Source organism: Ooceraea biroi, chromosome 11 (assembly GCF_003672135.1).
Source record: "Ooceraea biroi isolate clonal line C1 chromosome 11, Obir_v5.4, whole genome shotgun sequence".
Lineage (NCBI taxonomy): Eukaryota > Metazoa > Arthropoda > Insecta > Hymenoptera > Formicidae > Ooceraea > Ooceraea biroi.
The window spans coordinates 3,100,190-3,120,053 of NC_039516.1; the positions used below are offsets into that span (position 1 = coordinate 3,100,190).

General features: G+C 41.0%; 3 protein-coding genes and 1 long non-coding RNA gene across 4 annotated transcripts; 3 read left to right on the forward strand and 1 right to left on the reverse strand.

Annotated features, from left to right (window-relative positions):
- The first annotated feature begins 8 nt into the window (after positions 1–8).
- Positions 9–1,503, forward strand: LOC105288193 (S-adenosylmethionine sensor upstream of mTORC1). Its single transcript, XM_011354256.3, has 2 exons — positions 9–285; positions 462–1,503. The coding sequence occupies exons 1-2, from the start codon at positions 154–156 to the stop codon at positions 1,380–1,382; spliced, it is 1,053 nt and encodes a 350-aa protein (XP_011352558.1). The 5' UTR covers positions 9–153; the 3' UTR covers positions 1,383–1,503.
- A 114-nt stretch (positions 1,504–1,617) lies between these two features.
- Positions 1,618–2,636, forward strand: LOC105288192 (60S ribosomal protein L28). Its single transcript, XM_011354255.3, has 4 exons — positions 1,618–1,703; positions 1,994–2,090; positions 2,187–2,429; positions 2,515–2,636. Exons 2-4 carry the CDS (start codon positions 2,004–2,006, stop codon positions 2,599–2,601), a joined length of 417 nt encoding a protein of 138 aa, XP_011352557.1. The 5' UTR covers positions 1,618–1,703; positions 1,994–2,003; the 3' UTR covers positions 2,602–2,636.
- A 10,953-nt stretch (positions 2,637–13,589) lies between these two features.
- On the forward strand, positions 13,590–19,706 carry LOC105288190 (ejaculatory bulb-specific protein 3). Its single transcript, XM_011354253.3, has 4 exons — positions 13,590–13,977; positions 16,838–17,012; positions 18,503–18,597; positions 19,412–19,706. The coding sequence occupies exons 1-4, from the start codon at positions 13,972–13,974 to the stop codon at positions 19,511–19,513; spliced, it is 378 nt and encodes a 125-aa protein (XP_011352555.1). The 5' UTR covers positions 13,590–13,971; the 3' UTR covers positions 19,514–19,706.
- Positions 14,303–16,831, reverse strand: LOC105288191. Its single transcript, XR_895584.2, has 2 exons — positions 15,682–16,831; positions 14,303–15,606 (listed from the first exon to the last, which is right to left on the reverse strand). It is a non-coding gene; the product is annotated as an uncharacterized LOC105288191 (long non-coding RNA).
- Positions 19,707–19,864: the final 158 nt, after the last annotated feature.

The following is a 19,864-nucleotide window of genomic DNA, read 5'->3' on the forward strand; positions in this document are numbered from 1 at the left end:
CACCCGATCCCTTTCAGGTTCGATACGGCCAATTGCAAAAATGAGTGAAATACAAAATACGAAATAACAAGTTGAAAAAAAAAACTCGGAACAATCGTTGTGCACCTGACGACTGTCCCCTTCGGAATGAAAACAGGCTAATCGAATGTCGAGATGGCGACCGAAGAGCATAAACGCCTGTCCGATGTTGTGAAGGAAACTCATCTCTCGTTACGCGCCGAGTGTCGTCGATATGGAGCCCAGACGGCGTGGGAGCGTCATATGGCGCGAAATGATGTTTTGCAGGTGTTTTATTTTTTTTAAAGTTTTTTTATCCTTTAGATACAGCTATCTGATTGGCTAATCTGGCAAATACTTGAAATTTATATTTAAAATAATTTTATAAGAACGAATTATGAATACCGGCCTTAAAGTTGCGTTTTCCGAAATTTAAATAAAAATATATAAATATTTTATTCCAGAAATATGCGGCATCCATGCAAAAGTTGGCCACCGAATGCTGGGCGGATAACAATTTAAACTCGAGAAACGGAACCTACTGCAGAATGGAGTGGATAAAGACTCAGTGCAAGGACTACTTTCTCAATGGCGGTAAAGAGAAGTACGACGAACGAGAGCAGGACATAAGTACAAAGATCATCCTGGAGAAGACCAGTGATGAAGATCGCAAAACTCAGCAGGAGCCAACACACGTTAACGATAGGTTGCAAAAGTTTCACGAACGGAAGATATCCATCCTGGATGTAGGTAGCTGCTACAATCCGCTGAGCGTTGACGATGCGTTCGACGTCACCGCGATAGATCTCACGCCTGCAGCGGGAGTCCTTCGATGCGATTTCTTGAACGTCGCGATTGGAAGGGAGACCGTTCTCTCGCCAGACTCGCGCGAAATCCATCAGCTATCCGCAAGCTCGTTCGATGCAGTCGTGTTCTCCCTGTTACTGGGATACATGCCGTGCCCGAGGCAGAGGTACACCTGCTGCAGGAACGCGTACGACGTGCTGAAGAGCGGCGGCGCGTTGATCATCGTGAGCCCGGACTCGAAACACGTCGGCGCGAACGCAAAGCTGATGAAGTCCTGGCGGTACACGCTGAGCAAGTTGGGATTCATGAGGATCAGGTACGAGAAGCTGCGTCACATTCACTGCCTGGCATTCAGAAAGTGCCGGTGCAAGGCGGTGGCGACGCGGTGGGCCGATCTGCAATGTTTCTCCGAGGACGAGGAGAAGTACATGTCTGAAACGGAAATGTTCATTCCGCAAGATTTTCAAGATATTTGTCCCCAGGGGAGGCAAGAAGACTTGGACAAATACGATGAAACCGAATTAGTGGACGTATTCTCGGAATTGCCGTTTGACGATGAAGCGCCAAGTGATTTGTGAACGTTCACGTGGATTAAAATATTTTGCAGGTGTTTCATACGCAAATTGGAGTTTTACAGTTATTAACTACGTATTATTTATGTATACTATGTAATATATGTATATATGTAAGAATTTCAGAGAAAATATACTGTTATTTTTTTAGTAAAATTTGTTAGTAAAATCCTCATCTCCTAGGGAGAAATCGTTCGTCACTAACGTCAGATGGCACTAAGATCACAGAGAAATGTTGAGTTCCTGCTACGTGTAATATAATCGATGTTGTTTCCTTCGCCATCTTGAAGAATTCTTTCGTGTGGTATCTCTTCGCTGGTACACGTGGTGAGTACAATTTTCTCTTTATTATTTGAGTTTTATTAATACTTCATTCTGCTAAAATCTTATTCTACTTTTGTGCATGCTACTTTTTCTGTACTATTTAACATTTTTGCAGTATCGCAATATTCCCGAAAAATTATCTTCTTTTCAATCCGCGTGTGATATAACCTATCGACGTACTTTGTACGATTTAATTAAATTTATCCTTTGCTTACTATTCGCGTAAACAAGAAAACACGTAATTATGATAAAAAGTAACGCGTAATGATTGTAATGCATAATGTTCATAACAGGGAGTCCAAGATGTCGTCGCACTTGAATTGGATGATAATTCGCAACAACAATGCCTTCCTTCTCAAGAAGCGCAACATCAATAAGCCCTTCTCCACGGTTCGTAGTATGCGGTAGCTTGCAAATTTCAAAGCTACTTAATTGCAGTTACTTGAAGAACCATGTGATAAGATAAACGTATAAAAAATCATGTAGGAGGCCAACAATTTAACCAATCTGAGCAGTTTCCGCTATTCCGGGGTGGTCCATCGCAAGAGCGTAGGTATCGTCGACACTCCTGATAAGAAAGGATTCACGGTCGTCTACAAAAAGGCTAAGGCAATCAACAAGCCTGCCAAGGCCACCGTGAAGAGCACAATGAAGGCAGGTGCTCGTCGTTCTCTTCACAAGTTGAAGGTTCTCCTCAAGAAGAACAAGTATCGCGTAGATCTTACCAAGGTATGTGAATGGGCCGATTATCGTCGCTGAGGTAGCAGGTAAATATCGTTTCAATACTAAAGCTCTGCAATGCGATGTTTTCTAGGTTGCACTGCGACGAGCTAGCGCGGTTCTGAGATCCCAGAAACCCCTCCCCGCTAAGAAAACGCGAACGGCTAAAAAGGCTGATTAATTTGTATCATTTATTAAATACACGTTTAAATGTAACTTCTCATGGGCGACATGTTCTGTGAAGTAAAGGTGCTTTCAGCTTGTTGAGCAATTTGTTTTAAAGTGAGAATAAATTATGTTGCACATCTATACTTTGCAGACATGTCTGAGATAATATTTTTTATATTAATATCTGTAATGTATGTTAGTTACGTTATAAAAATTTGTATTAAGGTAAGCATGTACATCCTTTTAAGGTAAATTAATGTTTCATAAACAACTTATCTTATATTTTGTGGAGTCTTCATTTTCAGATTAATAAAAATATTGAAGCGTATCTACAGTAGATTAATCGACAGGAACCATAATTATTAGGAAAATTTTATTTAATTGCTATTTGATATGAAGATAAATGTTGAAAATGAAGATATCTGAATGCAATCGTTAAGATATATGAATGCTATAATTTCTATAATATTTTCTAACTAATTATTATTTATATAAATTTATAATTTAAGCAAAGAAATAATATGTTAACACGCTTATTTTATTATTAGGTTATTTGGAAAATCTTCAGTCAGTGGAGCGACGTTTAAGGTTATGTGTGTGAAGGTATGTGTTCTTTTATATAATTTTATTCATTTTGTTTAGATTTTACTGCAATGATGTTCACCCAGCTCTCTGAATGCCATGATTATCTCATTTGCTACTTCTGATCACATAAAGCAAACTTGTATGAATAATGTTGCTAAATAGAAATTATATATGCTCTTCTATTTTTCAGATTCGCTACAGTTGTGAGACTCTTTATAAGATTGAGAGGTAATTTTCAATTTTTTTATTACCTAAAATATGTATTAATATCTAAAAATGATGATTCTTACTATCACCAAGATCTATGAATGCCATGATATACAGTATTTGCTATCTGATTTACATTAATTAAAAATATTTAAGAATATACTAATATCAAAATATTAATATAATTATTTTATTATTAGGTTATTTGCAAGGTCTTCAGTCAGTGGAGCAGCAGTTAAGGTTGTGTATGAAGGTATGCGTTCTTTTATGTAATTCTGCTCATTTTGTTCAAATGTTATTGAAATGATGCTCCAATTTACACCAAGATCTCTGAATGCTGTGATTATCTCATTTGCTACTTCTGATCACGTAAAGCAAACTCGTATGAATAATGTTGCTCAATAGAAATTACATACGCTCTTCTATTTTTCAGATTCGCTACAGTTTTGAGACTCGTGATAAGCTGACAGGTAATTTTCAATTTCTTTTATTATGTAACATATGTATTAATATCTAAAAATGATGATTTTTACTATCACCAAGATCTATGAATGCCATGATATACAGTATTTGCTATCTGATTTATATTGATTTGAAATATTTAAGAATATACTAATATCAAAATATTAATATAGTTTTTTTATTATTAGGTTACTCGTAAAATCTTCGGTCAGTGAAGCGGCGTTTGAGATTATGTGTGTGAAGGTATGTGTTCTTTTATATAATTTTATTCATTTTGTTTAGATTTTACTAAAATGATGATACACCCAGCTCTTTGAATACTATGATTATCTCATTTGCTACTTCTGATCCTGTGCACGAAGCAAACGTATGTGAATAAAATTGTTCAGTAAAAATTACATGTACTCCTTTGTTTTTTAGATTCGCTAAAGTTTCGAGATGAACTGGTGGGAGAGATGAACTTAGGGCAATTAAATGACAAAATTAATAGGTAATTTTCAGTTTTGTATTCTACAATATATTAATATCCGAAAATGATGATTCTTACTATCACCAAGATCTATGAATGCCATGATATACAGTATTTGCTATCTGATTTATATTGATTTGAAATATTTAAGAATATACTAATATCAAAATATTAATATAGTTTTTTTATTATTAGGTTACTCGTAAAATCTTCGGTCAGTGAAGCGGCGTTTGAGATTATGTGTGTGAAGGTATGTGTTCTTTTATATAATTTTATTCATTTTGTTTAGATTTTACTAAAATGATGATACACCCAGCTCTTTGAATACTATGATTATCTCATTTGCTACTTCTGATCCTGTGCACGAAGCAAACGTATGTGAATAAAATTGTTCAGTAAAAATTACATGTACTCCTTTGTTTTTTAGATTCGCTAAAGTTTCGAGATGAACTGGTGGGAGAGATGAACTTACGGCAATTAAATGACAAAATTGATAGGTAATTTTTTAGTTTTGTATTGCATGATGCATTAATATTCAAAAGTATGATGATTCTTATTATCACCAACAAGATCTATGAGTGCCATGATTATACAAAGTATTTGCTATCTGAATACTTTACCGTAGTTTTATAATTTTATGGGTTACTGTAATTTTGTTACAAAAGGAAGTCCCTTCTCTTTCAGATTCTTTATCTTTGGGACGTGTCGGACTTTCTGCAGGAGTTTTATGAAATTATCAGAAATTGTATTAATTGTAACAGTTTAAACAGTAAATGTCAATAATAAATAAATTTAATGAAACGATTGTTATGGAATTTTCCAAATTAGAATCCCTTTGAACTAGGTTCTCAGCTGCTCTCATATGTGTAAATTGCGTACATTCATGTTAGAAATATAATCTGATCCGTCTTCCGTTATACAAAATTCCTCGTTCTATTATGCATTTTACTTTGATAAAGATCTGTTATGCTACTGCAACATCGAGTATCGATGTTATCGTTCAATGATAAATGATTACATTTTTTACTGTTACTGCCGGGATAAAACAGTAGTAACGATTACCGATCGTGCTAGAATTCGAGTCTAGCGCCACAAACGAGAAAAGTCAGAAATTCGAAGTGTGATTTCGTGCATCGGAAACTTTCTTCACTGTTTCTCGCGTCGGCTTTGTGTGTCGCGAGTTTTCGGTTTTCCCATCGAGAATTAAAATTTTTGTAATCTTCAGAAGTGCGAAATGTGTCGGAAGCTTTGTTCTAGCGATGACACAATGTTAAAATCGTAGTAATAATTAATTATACAGCTATCACGGTTTTAAAAATTGAAAGCTAAAAAATACTTATTTTGGGAATTCTTTTACACGAATTGTATCGGAATCAAATGTCAAATAATTTCGGCACACTTTACAGCTTCTAGATTGCAAAAATTATTCTCGCGGGGAAAACTCGCAAAACGAAACTGCAAAAATGTAACGCAGCTATATGTGTCATTCGATCGTCTCTTCGACGTCACAAAACCAAGATGGCAGTTTCGAGATAGCCGATCCGGAATTAAACGCTGCTTCGATGTTGGAGAGTACACGGGAGAGGTGCGCTAATACGTGTTTATACGAGTAATGAGGGCAAGCAGCTCCCTAGGCTGATTATTTTGCGGTGGGCGGAAGCAAAGAGACTCGCATTACGTGCGAGCCGTTTCCGCGTCTGCCCTTTCGCCTTTCCGTTTGCCACGGAGGGTGAAATCGTAACGCTTCGGGATTGCGGTTCGCCTCGTTTGCGAAGTCGCGCGATATTAACTGCGCCGCTAACGAGAGGCGGCCAGGAATTGTAATAGCCGTGTGTCGCTCTCTGACGTCGCCTCGCTGTTCGATTGAATAACGCGTGAGCTCTCGACTGTATATAAGGCTTATTAATTTAACTTGTGCAGAGCGCCTCGGCGACAGGGTAGCTGCTAAGGAAGCTGCTGCACCGATCGATCGCTCGGAAACGTCTATTAACATGTAAACGCTATTCGTGGACAGTAACTGCTGACTGTGCCTGGTAGCGCTTAAATTTAATGGTGATACGATAGCGTTATGCTCGTTTATCATTGAACGCTAGCATCGATACTCGATATTGTAGTAGCACGTAATGGAACGCGTCTTCCCTGCGATATTAAATTAAAATGTTAAAGATCACTGTGACTAATTATTGATTATCGTAAATGTGCAGATACGTGGTATTACGGAATATTTCGCATAACAGAAATTCTTTTCTCAGTACACCGAGGGGAACGCACGACGAGAGAGTACGCACACGTACACAGGATAAAGAGCTTTCCAATCCGGCCGAATGCGATGGTACCCTTCGGCGAATGCAACAGGAACTTAAGTACGCACCCTACGGAACAAACGGACCTCTCCGGGATTTTTATCCAGCCTTTGTCCCGTAGAAGTATGCGAGGAAAGAGGGCAAGTCTCGAGGCGACGCCCTTTGCGGCTTGCGCGGGATACAGAGATCCGATGAAATATAAAGGTAAGATTCGTAAGGAGGTAATGTATAACGTTAACGATATGCGTGCTACAGGATTTTTCAGAAGCCTCCTTCGACTTTAAGTCACGATTTTAAGTCTGGAAGATACGACGTTTACATTATTAATTAGGGAATGAGATATATAAATATATCATTTGTTTAAAAGAAAGTGTTTCTACATGAAATTACTTTTACACACATTCAGGTATCGAGTGTTACATGTCCTCGTAATAAATTTAACTATATTATCATATACACACTTTTCTCTTTATATTACATACTTATGAATCGTCCCATACATTTTTTCGTTTTATATTGTGTCTTGCGGGAAAAGGGCCATAAAGTCTCACAGGGAAATTATGAGAGGTGATATATACCATTATGGAATTCCGCGGGGATGGAAAACGCTATTCCGGGTACTCGTGTTCCGAATTACGGCGATTTCCGCAATTGCGCGAAGCTCTACATCGTCGTTTGCGATGCTGGACTAGGTATTTCGTTGAAATTATGACAATTAGTGCAATTAAAATTGGTTCGCGAGTAACTTGTATACGCGAATCATGGCGAAATCTGTTACGAGTGCACGATGCGAGCACGACGCTATTCGCCAGTATTAATTAATTTTTGTATTTTGTATTTTTTCTTAGCAAAGATAAAGATTTTTTAACTGAAAAATTCTGTTACGTGTGAAAAAAGCTATTGATCCCTTCGAGGCTAATGGGATCGTTAACAATGCAGGAACGTACATGTCTAAGAGCTAAAGGTCTCGCAAAAATGATCATCCCTTAAAAAAAAAGAGGACTGACGGTGGAAAGTCCGAGAGACGAAGGTAGAGATGCACCGCCGTTCCTTGGTGGTGAAAAAAAGAGGGGTCGACTCATGAATAATGCGGGGGTGAAAGCCGGCTGAAACAATTGCCGGGCGTCGCCCTACTCCAGAAATTACATCGTCAGATTTTCCGCGAAATTAAAACATTATACCGGGTGCCCGAGGTATCGTGTGCATTCTCTTTCTCTCTTTCTCTCCTTCTCTTTCTCTTCGCGTCGGCTGCAGGTTTCTCAACAAATTCTTTCTCTGTGATTTCGCAATTTTTAACATCAAATATCTTCATAATTAAGCGCCGCGTTAAAACACTATTCGCTTAACATTAAATAAGAAATAAGATCTCATTGTGCCTTCGGGCTCTCCCTAGCTTGACCCTTTAAATTTCTCTCATTTATTAATCACCCATAACTTAGAAATGTTGACGTTAAAATAAATTATATTTTTGTTCTTCTTGATTTTTTTCCCCTCGTGTTTTGCGCTTTGGTCGCTCAAATAAATATTCTTATAACGGATCGCGCGTAAATCTGTTATTAGAAACGACCATTTCCGGGTTTCAGAAATTCTGAAAATCGCTTTTCGTTTCTGATCGATGAAAAGAAACACCCCGTACATTTTGTCCTCGTCCAGGGCCACTTGTCTTCCTGTCCTTTTTCGTGACCCTCCTCCTCTTACGCGATACCTCGCCTCGTTCTCAGAGAAGAAGCTCAGAAAAAAATCGCCGATTATGCGATCTGACTGACGCGGCGATACGCGAGAGGACACTTTTCCTCAGGATTTAGTGGCTCGTTCTTGCCGAGGACGAAATTGCGAGACTGACTCGCACCGAGCAATTTCTAGGATAATGTCGGCCCGGTTATTAAACGCCTTATGGTCGCTGTCGTTCCCCAGGAACGCGATCCCAGAAATCGAAAGATCCGCACATTTGGGCAGGCACCTTGCACCGTAAGAACATTCCAAATGCAATCCACAAAAGCGATAATTGCATTTGTCAAACGAGCATGTGCTGTTGATCGTTTTATGAAAATTCAGAATTTTTCTTTCAAATTTTCTTTCGTCAGGCGCATTTTCACCTTTCATGATTATGAATTGGCGTTTTTATCCGCTGTTATCCGCTTTGGTCCATATACTTGGATCCCGCGAAAGGAGAATGATATTCGGGGGACTCATTCTCTACGGTCCTGTTACTAACTCTCGAGTAAATCCCCGTTTCATGCGGCGCGACCCTTGCCCGGTGCCTCAATGGTGTTGATTGCTTATCTGAATATGCATAATCGCGATGATAATGACAGCGCGCGGGCCGAACACTCGGTTATGCGCCGCGCATACGTAACGAGAGTGTAATTCCCTTATGCGTCCGCATATGGACGATCGCCGACAATAAAGCGATCATCGTCGCTTACACGTCGAATACCGACCTATAATCCTTTTGATGGCGGACCGAGCGTTTATGGATGCTGCGTGTTTTTCCAATTTTTCGGGTTTCAATATTGGGTCGAGCGCAAAAGCGTTTCCGACCTTGGAAATCCATCCTGATCCTCTCCGATATGAAATTAAATATTTAATTTTCCATTCGCACTTATTTGCTGTTCGTTTACATTTTCCGTGTATGTCCTTTTACATGAAAATTTTTGTTTTCACGCTACGCGGTTCGCGAGTTTTCTCGCACACTTCACGTATTGTTTCGTTCATTATTGCATGATGCGTTTGTTGCACACGGTAAAACTGAAGTTTATTACTGAATTTTATGGTTGACCAATGGCGTGGCGCAACTGTACACTCAGCCTTTTTTTCGTTTCATCAGATGCATTTATGTGATAATATGCTTCGCGCTCGATGTATTCTGTATTTATATGCGCGAGAGATAAAAGAATCCGCGAAAACTGACGTGAGCGGTATAGAAATGTTGCGAATGCGCGTATGTGGTCCCTCGTTTTTTTTTCCTTCACGCTGTACTACCCGCGATCATAAAAATGCGTGATAAGTATGCGAAGGACAAGTTGCGGGACATGCAAAATTATTCCACGTGCCTTATTCGCGCCAGAAAAGTTACATATACATATAATGTCTGCTGTTGGCATTGTTGCCGCTGGCCATTAGTACCTTTAGACAATAACACGAAAGCTGCTAATGCATCACTACCTGGAAAATTCGACTCCGAGATGTGTCAAGGATGGACCACAAGTGCGTGATTCTACGTGGTAGACTCGTATATCTACATGTGGCACGCCAATTTGCACTGGAGATTCGACGTACCAAATATTAGATGTTATGGAACAACCTTCGCCTCTCTGCGAGGCGGTATGCATCATGCATACGTGTCCGTCTGACGATAAAGGCCTCCACGAGATGATATATGAGGGCCGGTTTTCACGTGTAAATTTACATCAGACAGAAAGTGAAAGACACAAAAAATACGGACAAACGCACGCACGTATGTGCGGATTAATTTCTTAAATGATAAAATGAAAGAATCCGACGCGGAGAACTGGATCCTTCGAGAGGCAGAGTCCTCGACTTCGAACTAAAGTGACTTCAGTTGAGAGAGATTCACTCTTGATGAGATAGAAAAAAGAAATATAATTTTTATGAAATTATTACTTTCCTAATTTTCCAAAATTAATCTTCTCCTTACTTTATTTACACGTTAATTATTTTTGCTTGTAACGTAAACTCAAGTCGGTGAGGCAAAGGGTAATGCTCCCTCCTTGGTATTTAGTAGTCCGCAGTCGAGGGAAATAAAGAGAGAGCACACAGTGCCGGAAATGCTTCTCTGTACGTCGCCTCGCCCGAAGAGGAAAAAGTTTGTGCATCCCGGCATGGTTTTTTACGGCGTCCGGACATAATAAAATAACGGACGCAGGGGCGTATAACGAATTGAATTTCTGCAGGAATGACCCGAGGCGCGCTCCATGGAAGGGTTCGGACAGATATCCTTGTACGCGAAGTTATAATAAATTCAAAGCGAACGAGGACACACGGGCGCGGGCGGGCACCTCAGTTCTCGGGTTACGTCTGGATTTCGCATGGAATATTTCACACGCGAATTCAAAGCCCTTAGTTCGTGCTGAAAGTGTGTAAAAGCCGGCTGCTAAAGAACGAAACCGCGGCGAACGCCAGGTGATCCCAAGTTGCGTAAGAATGGGGCGCAGAATTTCCCCGTTTCTTTTTCCTGAAAGCGCACTTCCTCGAGGTATACTTGCAACTTTCTGCCGTATCAGTTGTTATACTCCAATTACGTCGGTTGTTATTTCGAATTATTAGATACTCCTTATAACGTTGATTATGTCAAAGTTAGTTCTGCTGGAGAATAGGTCGGCTGGTTGGTTTGTCCTTTCATTCACTTTTCTTCCTTATTTTTTATTCATTTTGCGACGTTCTTTCGTATCTTTGCGTACGATGAAGATCGATGTTTTTAACGATAATTTATGCCAAATGCGCAGTCAATAAATATTTCATGACTAATAAGAATGCAAACACGTGTGCTCCTTGCTCTTACGATTAGTACTTAGCATATTTTTGCGCGTCAGGATTGTGCAATGGTTACTGGAGCATTGCTATTCGTTTTACCATATAGATGGAATGGCACACAGATAGTAGTCTCTAATTGTAAGAGCTATAATCCTAATGTCTTTTTAAATCTGTAGCAAAAATTTTAACATTAATATAAGTTTTAATAAGTAAATGTGTTTCGCATAGATATTAATTTTTCATTATTAAATCGAAACAAAGTCCAATCTCGAAACACGTAATACATTAACGTATGTTTTGATGCACAACTAAAACAGGCGCAAATGTCCTTCATTTTGATACATATATATTGTGTATGTGTGTGTATTATATATATAATATAAATATATAATATAATATAATATACATATAATATATAATTTTCCTCTTTTCGAATAATAATAAAGTTGTAAAAATAATAAATGTGCTGCGTAATATTTTTTATCATCTTTCTGTGAATTATTCAGAAAAACGAAGATTAAATATCAAAATAACAATTTGCTTGATAATAATCCTATAATGGTTTTTATTCATTAAAAAAATAATAAAATAATGCCGATAGCTTTTAATTATTCCAGTATTATATCAGACATCAACAATATGTATATATTATATAATACTGATGTTATTGGAAATTATCGGTGCATGTAGCAGTTTAACTAACAATTCCTGCAATTTTCATTTTCGTCATTACATAGAAATACACAGAGAATCTCGAAAAATACCGTTGATACAAATCATACTATTGATACTACTGAATTTCGGTTAACGATTTCCGTTTCTGCGCTAGATTACAGCGCATCATCGCGTCTGTGATTGATTTCCGCGGATGTTTGGAATATATCAATATGAATAATGTTGTCGAATAAATTAATAATACACAATTAAGTTAATTAGCCAGGCAGATTGCGGCAGAAAACGGGGATTGTTAATAATTCACTCGTATTATTACCAGCCGTTTCATAGTCTGTGTTCTTATGCATAAAAATTGCAGAATGTAAACTAATACATTTTGTATTTAAAATTTCAGTACGCGCTACTCTCGCATACGTAGCCACTTCCGCTTTGTAAATAACACAAGAGTTAATAGCAATATTTTGGCAGTTACGCACACGCATTGTAACCGTACTTCTGTGGCGGTATTGCAAATTTTACATACGATATTTTTCGCGGCTCATCTCGATGATTCTTTGCGGATAACGCGGAAAACGAGTGCGAGCGGAATGCTAGTCATTTTGGCGGTGCAATTTATTAATGATGTTAATTCTAGACGGAACAAAGGAAATACCTGCTGGCGGGGGATTATCGATATCGCATTAGTAAAATATAGATTACGCGCGAGACGTCCGTAACAGGTGTACACACACGCAGCTGGCCCCTCGATATAATAATAAAATATTCCACGTTTTATTATGCGCACCGTCAGGTAAATTTAGTACGCGCGAGTTATAAAGATCTGGTATGACGAACGGGTCACGCACTTTTAAGGGCGGCCGAAAGACAAATTATATATTATAAAACAAACGTTGCAACTTATTTTTAATTACCGTGAGATTTCTTTGTTGTTAATTGGCTCGGCCAACGGTTACAACCTTTACAATACCAGGTGAAATAATGTTGCAGCAATTTCACGCCACACGCGCGCACATACACGCAGTTTTCCATTATTATGTGAAATGGAGCGAATCGCAAAAGTGCGTGGATAAAAAAAGCGATACGAGTTGTAACGGAATAAAATACACGTGCACCTATAAAAAAAAAACGATTTTTCGTATAGTAAAAACTTGTTTTCTAAAATTTCTACATTGCGAACACGGTGTTTTGTTTTGTTTCGTTATTATTACTATGTAGCTGTCCATTGCATAATTCCAATTAGACGCAGAGAATCCCGCGTGATATTACGCAAGTGAGTTTCGTCCTATCGCGGATTGGATCGGTCAACAGTACATATACCTTCGGGAGAACGCATCATCTCGGCCGGTTGCAGAAGCTGCACAGCTCTCGCGCGGCTTGCGCAACGCGCTGACCCCGCGGGAGCCTCGATTTTTTTCGCGCGAGTCGCCTGTTTTTGCGCGGCTACCGGAACGGAAGCAATAATTCCCGGCCGCGGCCGACGGCGAAGTTAACGAGGTACGAAGCGCACGCCCGTTAACTTAACGTCGGCCAAATATTATTTTTGCAATTCCGTCTGAATCCCGCGCTAACGAGCGCGCGCGCTCTCGTGCAAAAGCGCTGACGCCTCCTCTCGCTCTCTAACGTCGCGCGCGCGCGCGGAAATCTCGCAATCGTGCAATGACGCACGGCGTTTAATCCATCGCATTTCGCCATTTTTTCCCTTCCTTTTTTTCTTTCCCGCCGGTAAACACCTCGGGGAGCGCGTGTGGGTCCGTCACGAGAAATTACCGATCGCGGGGCGAGGCGGGTCGTCATTTCTTCCAGTTTCCGGCTGCAGAGCAGCGGAAACTTTCACGAGGGGAGAGCGAAACGCAAACAGAACTCGAGTCGGGCATTCCGGGAAATCCGAGGAACTTTTTAAATCGATTCAGAAACACCCTGTGTACCGATCAATATTTGCACGGCACGAGTGATCCGCGCGAGCCGTGTCAGCCGATTTCCAAGATTTGTGCGCACCTGTGACGCATGTTCTCTCGCATCTCCTCGTCATCTCGTCGTCGAGAGGAGTAGCGAGAAACGTGAACTGACCGGGAGAGATACGTGTGAGTAAGGCCGATTCGATGAATTCGGGGCCCAGGCAAACGGGGGCTGACTATAAAGCTGCTGATCGACGCCGCCGCCAGCATCAGTAGTCTAACTACGCTCGAACATGAAGGTAAGCGCAACTCTCTCATCCGCTCACCTCCGATCCTTTGCATTTCTCGTGTCTACCTTGTTTTTTTTCACCTGTCCTCGTATCATCCTTCGTAATCCTTCCTTTAACCCCTTTCTGTCGTAATGACGTTTTACGTCTGCCGTGACCTTCTTAAGCCCTCCCGGTGATCCCCTCCGTCGTCCCCTTTTGGATTTTTCGAAGGTAACACGGATTGGTGTGCTGTTGGTTGTGAGTGTAATCTTACTACGTCGGTTTTTACGGGAAACGTCGGTGGAAATACGTGACGCGATATGAGATAATTGCTGGTTTCTATCTCCGTATTTTCTTTTTCGAGTGTTTGCAGAGACCGTATCTGCTGTGGATCATGTGAAAATTTCGATTGGCTCTGATTCTGGTTTGTATGCATGTACAAACTGCTTATTGATGACCTGTTTCTTCGTCAGAGACAGTAAAGGATCTAAAATCCTCATTCTTATCGCGATATCTGAATTATTTCGAGCATGCCATATTTTTCTACCATGTGGGAATCGCATGGACGTTAATTGCCGCCTTTTATTCGGCGAAAATCTGATCCTGAGAGGCTCAAAGTGAATAATGCAGCGCCGAGTTCTTGGGCGCATCGAGGCTGTTTCACGTCGTTAACGACCTCTGAGACCGCTTAAGGGTCTCCTACAGTGATTCAACGTCTGTCTTCTCGTACATCCTCGCAAAAATTCGCCGTTAATTCGCCGTTAAACGCGCATGAACGTTTTTGCGACCACGGTACCGGTGTGTGCTGTTAAATCGCGAGTAGCTCGGGTTGAAACGAGGTGAAATTTCTTCATGAGAGTGAAAGGCGTCAGGAAGTGTCGCTCGTGGTAATGGCAGCGATTGCGTAATGAACGCTTATAACGACGCATACATGACGCTTTTTACATCATTCAGAAAAATAAGTTTTTGCTTCATATTCTTGCTCCATTCAATAAAAAGCTTTAGGTTTTAATTGAGAAAATTGTGTGTATTGTTGAACGATTAATTCGTTATCACGATTTTAAGGTTTTGAATTTGCTAAAACATTATTAGAAATATGCAATTGAATATAATTGACGTTATATATTGGACGTCATGACGGTGTCCTCACTTTTAGAGTTAAATGTCTCTGGATCGATCCACGAGGACAACATCATTGCGGTCGTTGCTCTTTGCGCACTTCATCCAAAGTATAGCGGGTATCGCATGTTCCTGCTCCACAACGGGTCCATTCTATACTAATTAACATCCTAACTAACTCTCCGGCATTAACCCGTAATGTACCAGCGTAACCAGATGGTCGTGGTCTTCGGGGATGAGGAATCCCCACGCTTCGAGTTTGAAGCTCCTTGTCGAAGATGTAGTGGTTTGTGTTTTCGTCGAAATTGGATTATCGATTTCCAGAAGAAATCGAGTCCAAAACAGGAAAATCAGAATTAGTTAAAAGTGAGATTTCTGGCGGTAGAGACATCTTATTTTTGCACACTTATCATGTTACGTGCATTCATCTTCCGATTCTATCTAGAATCTACTCTGTCGCGCGAAAAGCAAATTTTATTTTTGCTTGCTTTGAAGTGCGTGTTAAATCACTGATTGCATAAGTAAGAAGTAGACCTGAAGCTAAAAAAACAAATTTATTGCTACTTACATACGAACTAAGAACTCGTTTTTCCTTCAAGATTTTATAAAACGTACCTGTAGTTCAAGGTCTGATTTTTTGGAATTTGCGTGCGAAAAGCAACTGCTGAATCAATATGTTGGAACTGGAACAATCGGCATCATTTTATGAGCTCGGGATTGGAAGGACAAGCGTCCTATATCCGAGGACGCGATATCACTTTTCTTCTTTCACGGCGCGACATTGATTGCTCCAGTTTCTTGCGCTGTAATATTCACACACGAGAGAATCATCCGTCGGATAATAACTTAAACGCGATATCCGTGATTGCTAATACGCATAAGACACCAGCGCCAGACACAAACTGGTGCAAACTAATTTATTTTAATGAGGCTTTCGCAAATTGGGTCGCGTTACTTACGAAATAGGCGAGCGATACGTATCGAGCACTCGCGTATTTTACATACCTTGTGTCGCACGAGCGCGACTTTAATGTTTCACGACGGAAGTGTCTTTCTCGGTGCTCTGTACGGCTGCTATTTGAGAAAGCGTTTGACACACTTTGCGTAATTGAATTGATTTTTAAGCTCGGAGCGGCAGCTCCAGCGGCCGGCCACTCTCGTCTTTACTTTACCCACTAATGAGGCGTGCAATCGTGTTCGCGCGCACGCGTGCTCCTATTTTCCATAAGCAGGGGAGTTCCCCGTGAACTCACTCCATTTTCGCAAGGTGCAGAGGAATTTCCACGGAATCATCGATCAGTACGGTCACGCGTGCGACGTAGACGTACACATGTACACACACATACACACGCACGCGCACGCTCGTTGGTATTCACATCACGCACTAAATGCGCTCGTATGCGCCACGATTCTACATTTTGGCGGCACGATTGTGAGCGCAACTGGCTTGCCAGCAAACATTTAGCCGCGTATGCACGCATGCTCGACATTTACCTGCGGAAAGCAGGGTCGCCCTTTGCATTTCGACACTTTGTTCACAGTCTGGCCGATATATTTATGATCGTTGCGCGAATGGCGCGGTCTTTCGGATTCGCATTTAGTTCCAAATTCCCGGGGGATCCATGACCGGGGAGGTTTCAGCGATCGTACCGCATTCAATCTACATCGGTATACACGGTGTAGATATATCGCAGTTGAACGTATCGAAATATTTATTCGGCATCTCCGGCTCCTCCGGATCTTACGGAATTTTCTTTAATGCACGATCCAGGTCTTGATTCTGTTGCTCCTCGCGGTAGCCTGTGTCCTGGCAGACGACAAGTACACCACCAAGTATGATAATATTGATCTGGATTCGATTCTGGCGAGTGACCGCTTGCTCAAAAACTACGTGAACTGCTTGCTGGAGAAGGGAAACTGCACCCCTGACGGCAGGGAGCTCAAAGGTAAGACTTTTCTCGCGATCTCGTTAATTATCAGTATATCTCGTGTTCTTTTAATCAATAAAACTGCCGGTGAAAATATGTTGCATGATCAGACAAACGCTGGTCTTCCTCTTCATCTCTTTTTTAATCCCAAAGACGATGTTAGAAGAAAATATCTTAGAAGAGAATATCATAATGTGGGTTACCCGGCATGAGAACATACTTCATTAAAATCATTTCAACATCGTTATACTTTTGATAAAATAAAGTTTTTGTAATGTAACGTAATGTAACAATGGCGATGGTAACGAGAAACTTGAATCCGTAACCGAGGTGCATTTGATGTCGGTGCATCTTTATGTACGCGGTAATGCGGAACAGCATGTACGATGGAATAAGACCCCGTAATAACGATCTTTCACACGCTTTCTAACTCGCATGCGAGAATCAGCCTCGGTACTAATGGTCGTCTCTTGCATCGCGAAGGATGCGAGGATACGCGACGCGCAGGATCGTTTCGTTAACGGGGGTACATATGTACGTACGGCACCAGATATGAATGATAACATTATGGCGTTTGTCGCCGAGGGAATTTTGGCAAAAAGTACTCGTTGTCGAGACATCCGCGGGCGTTGTTATTCATGTTCGCAGTTAGCAGCACGAACAATAAATGGCAATTTTTTCAGCGAGGGGTTTCGAGGCAAAAATAGCGTCGAGGCATCCTTACATGTGAGGGTGACGTCACAAACGCGCAGGGGTGTCCTATATGGAGTTCGAAACTATGTAATGCGTATCGCGGAATTAGTTATTTGCCGGCCCAAGCTAACACGCACGTACACTCCCGCGAGTTGTATTAATTACTTGTCACGTTATATATCCATTCATTTTCCCCATTGAGAAAATCGCGTTTATCGCCTTCCTCTTGTCCGAGTTTCCTCTTTTTCCTCCGCTCGCATTATTCCATCGTGCGAGATAAAACGCGCGATGGACGGTAATACGTTATCCAGGATATATAGTCCTTGTCTCAGAAAATTCACGAGCGATATGCGCGGGGGTGTACGGCCAGCTGACCGGAGCAGCTGGTGCAAATGACGCGGGACGGCAAAAAAGCCGGGGCGAATCCGGCGGGACACGCGCACACACGTCGCATATATTCGAGAAATAACATATAATATATTATTATGAACTCCGTCTCCCATACATGAAGAAAATCCTCGGTCGCGGCAGGGACGAGATCGATTCACACGTTAAAATATTCAACGACGAGGACCGATTTTAGGTTCTTGAAAAGAATAGAAAAGAAAGAAAAAGGTCAGCTCTGAATTTTTTCGCGAATTCACGGGCAAACTGATATCCCAGGGTGGGATCTCCGTACTCGTATCTCCATATCTCGTGCGTATCCATATCTCGGACGTAGGGAACGTGCGGTTCCAGCATGCGAAGTCATTGCACTCTCATCGCAGCCGCGTCCCTGATCTGAATTCCGTCATAATTCTTTCCTTTGATTGCAGATAACCTTCCGGACGCGCTTGTCACTTCGTGCAGCAAGTGCAGCGAGAAGCAAAAGAAAGGCACCGAGAAGGTCATCCGGTTTCTAGTCAACAAGGTACGCGAGCTCATGCAGGCCGCTCTCATACGTATCGCCTGTCACTTTTCGCCGGGCTAATTAAACATGGGTCTGTGTAATGAGTTGACACCGACAAGAGTAGAACCGGCATGGGAACACTCCAGGGATACGTCGACCGGCTTTAAATGCCGCGGAACTAGTTTGACTTTCGCTCAGAGAGACGGGTTAACCCTCTCCGGGGTGATGGTGGTCCGGGATGCGACAGGGGATGTCCTGGCGACTCGTTACGAGCCGCGCCCGGAAAACTTTCGCATCCGTGGCCAAATAATTTAACGGTGACGTGGATCCGTCGCCTCTTCGATTTGCGTCCCTTCTTTGAGAATCGATTTCACCCACGAGCGGGCAGAGAGATATTTTGATCCAGCTCGTCCTGAATCCATCGTATTTTAAAGTTTCAGTTCTAGAAACGTCGAGCACATTTTTTTGGATTAGTACAATTGGTCGTTTAACGTTTATATGTATAAAAAAGAATCTAGTTTTACGTATTTTACGTGAGATTTCTTTGTCTTTTTAAGATCGCTGGTTTCCTCAATTCTTAGCTTTGTTACGTAAATATCTTTCTTTTTCTCGAAGTTAAAGGTACTGTTTCAGTGATGTAGCACGATTTCATCATGTTCCTATAAAGTACAAAGCGTCAAGACGAAAGAAGTTAGCAAACTTTCAGAGTAAAAGTCTCTATGATTTTATATGGATATAGTTATCGACGCCCCGCTTTCGTCGACAAACGCAATCTTATAAGCTTCTTATTGTAAAGAAGGACGATTGCTTAGACAATTTTTTATCTTTATTTCAGAAACCAGAGACTTGGGAGGAACTTAAGAAGAAGTACGATCCCACTGGCGAATATTCTGTCAAGTATGTAGACGATGCGAAGAAGCAGGGAATAAACGCGTGAATAATTTAGATTCTCATCTCGCAAGATAGGACTTTGAGAAATCTATCCTTTTTTTCTACCCATACCGTCCATATCGAATTGAATAAATCCGTTAGTTTGTTGAAATTTATTATATATCTATCAATGAAACTTCAGGAACTACAAAGAAACTATTGTGTTTTTAGATGTTAAAATAAACGATAATTGATCGGTATAAAAGGCTAAAGTTATTAACGATCGAGTGATCGGCGAATTAGAATAGTTCAATTATTGCCATCGATCATTTCCATTCGTGGTTCCCTCGTCCTCGCCTCCCGTTCTTCCACCTGTCTCCGTCTTGATGGGCGAACGACATTCGTACGCTAGTCACGT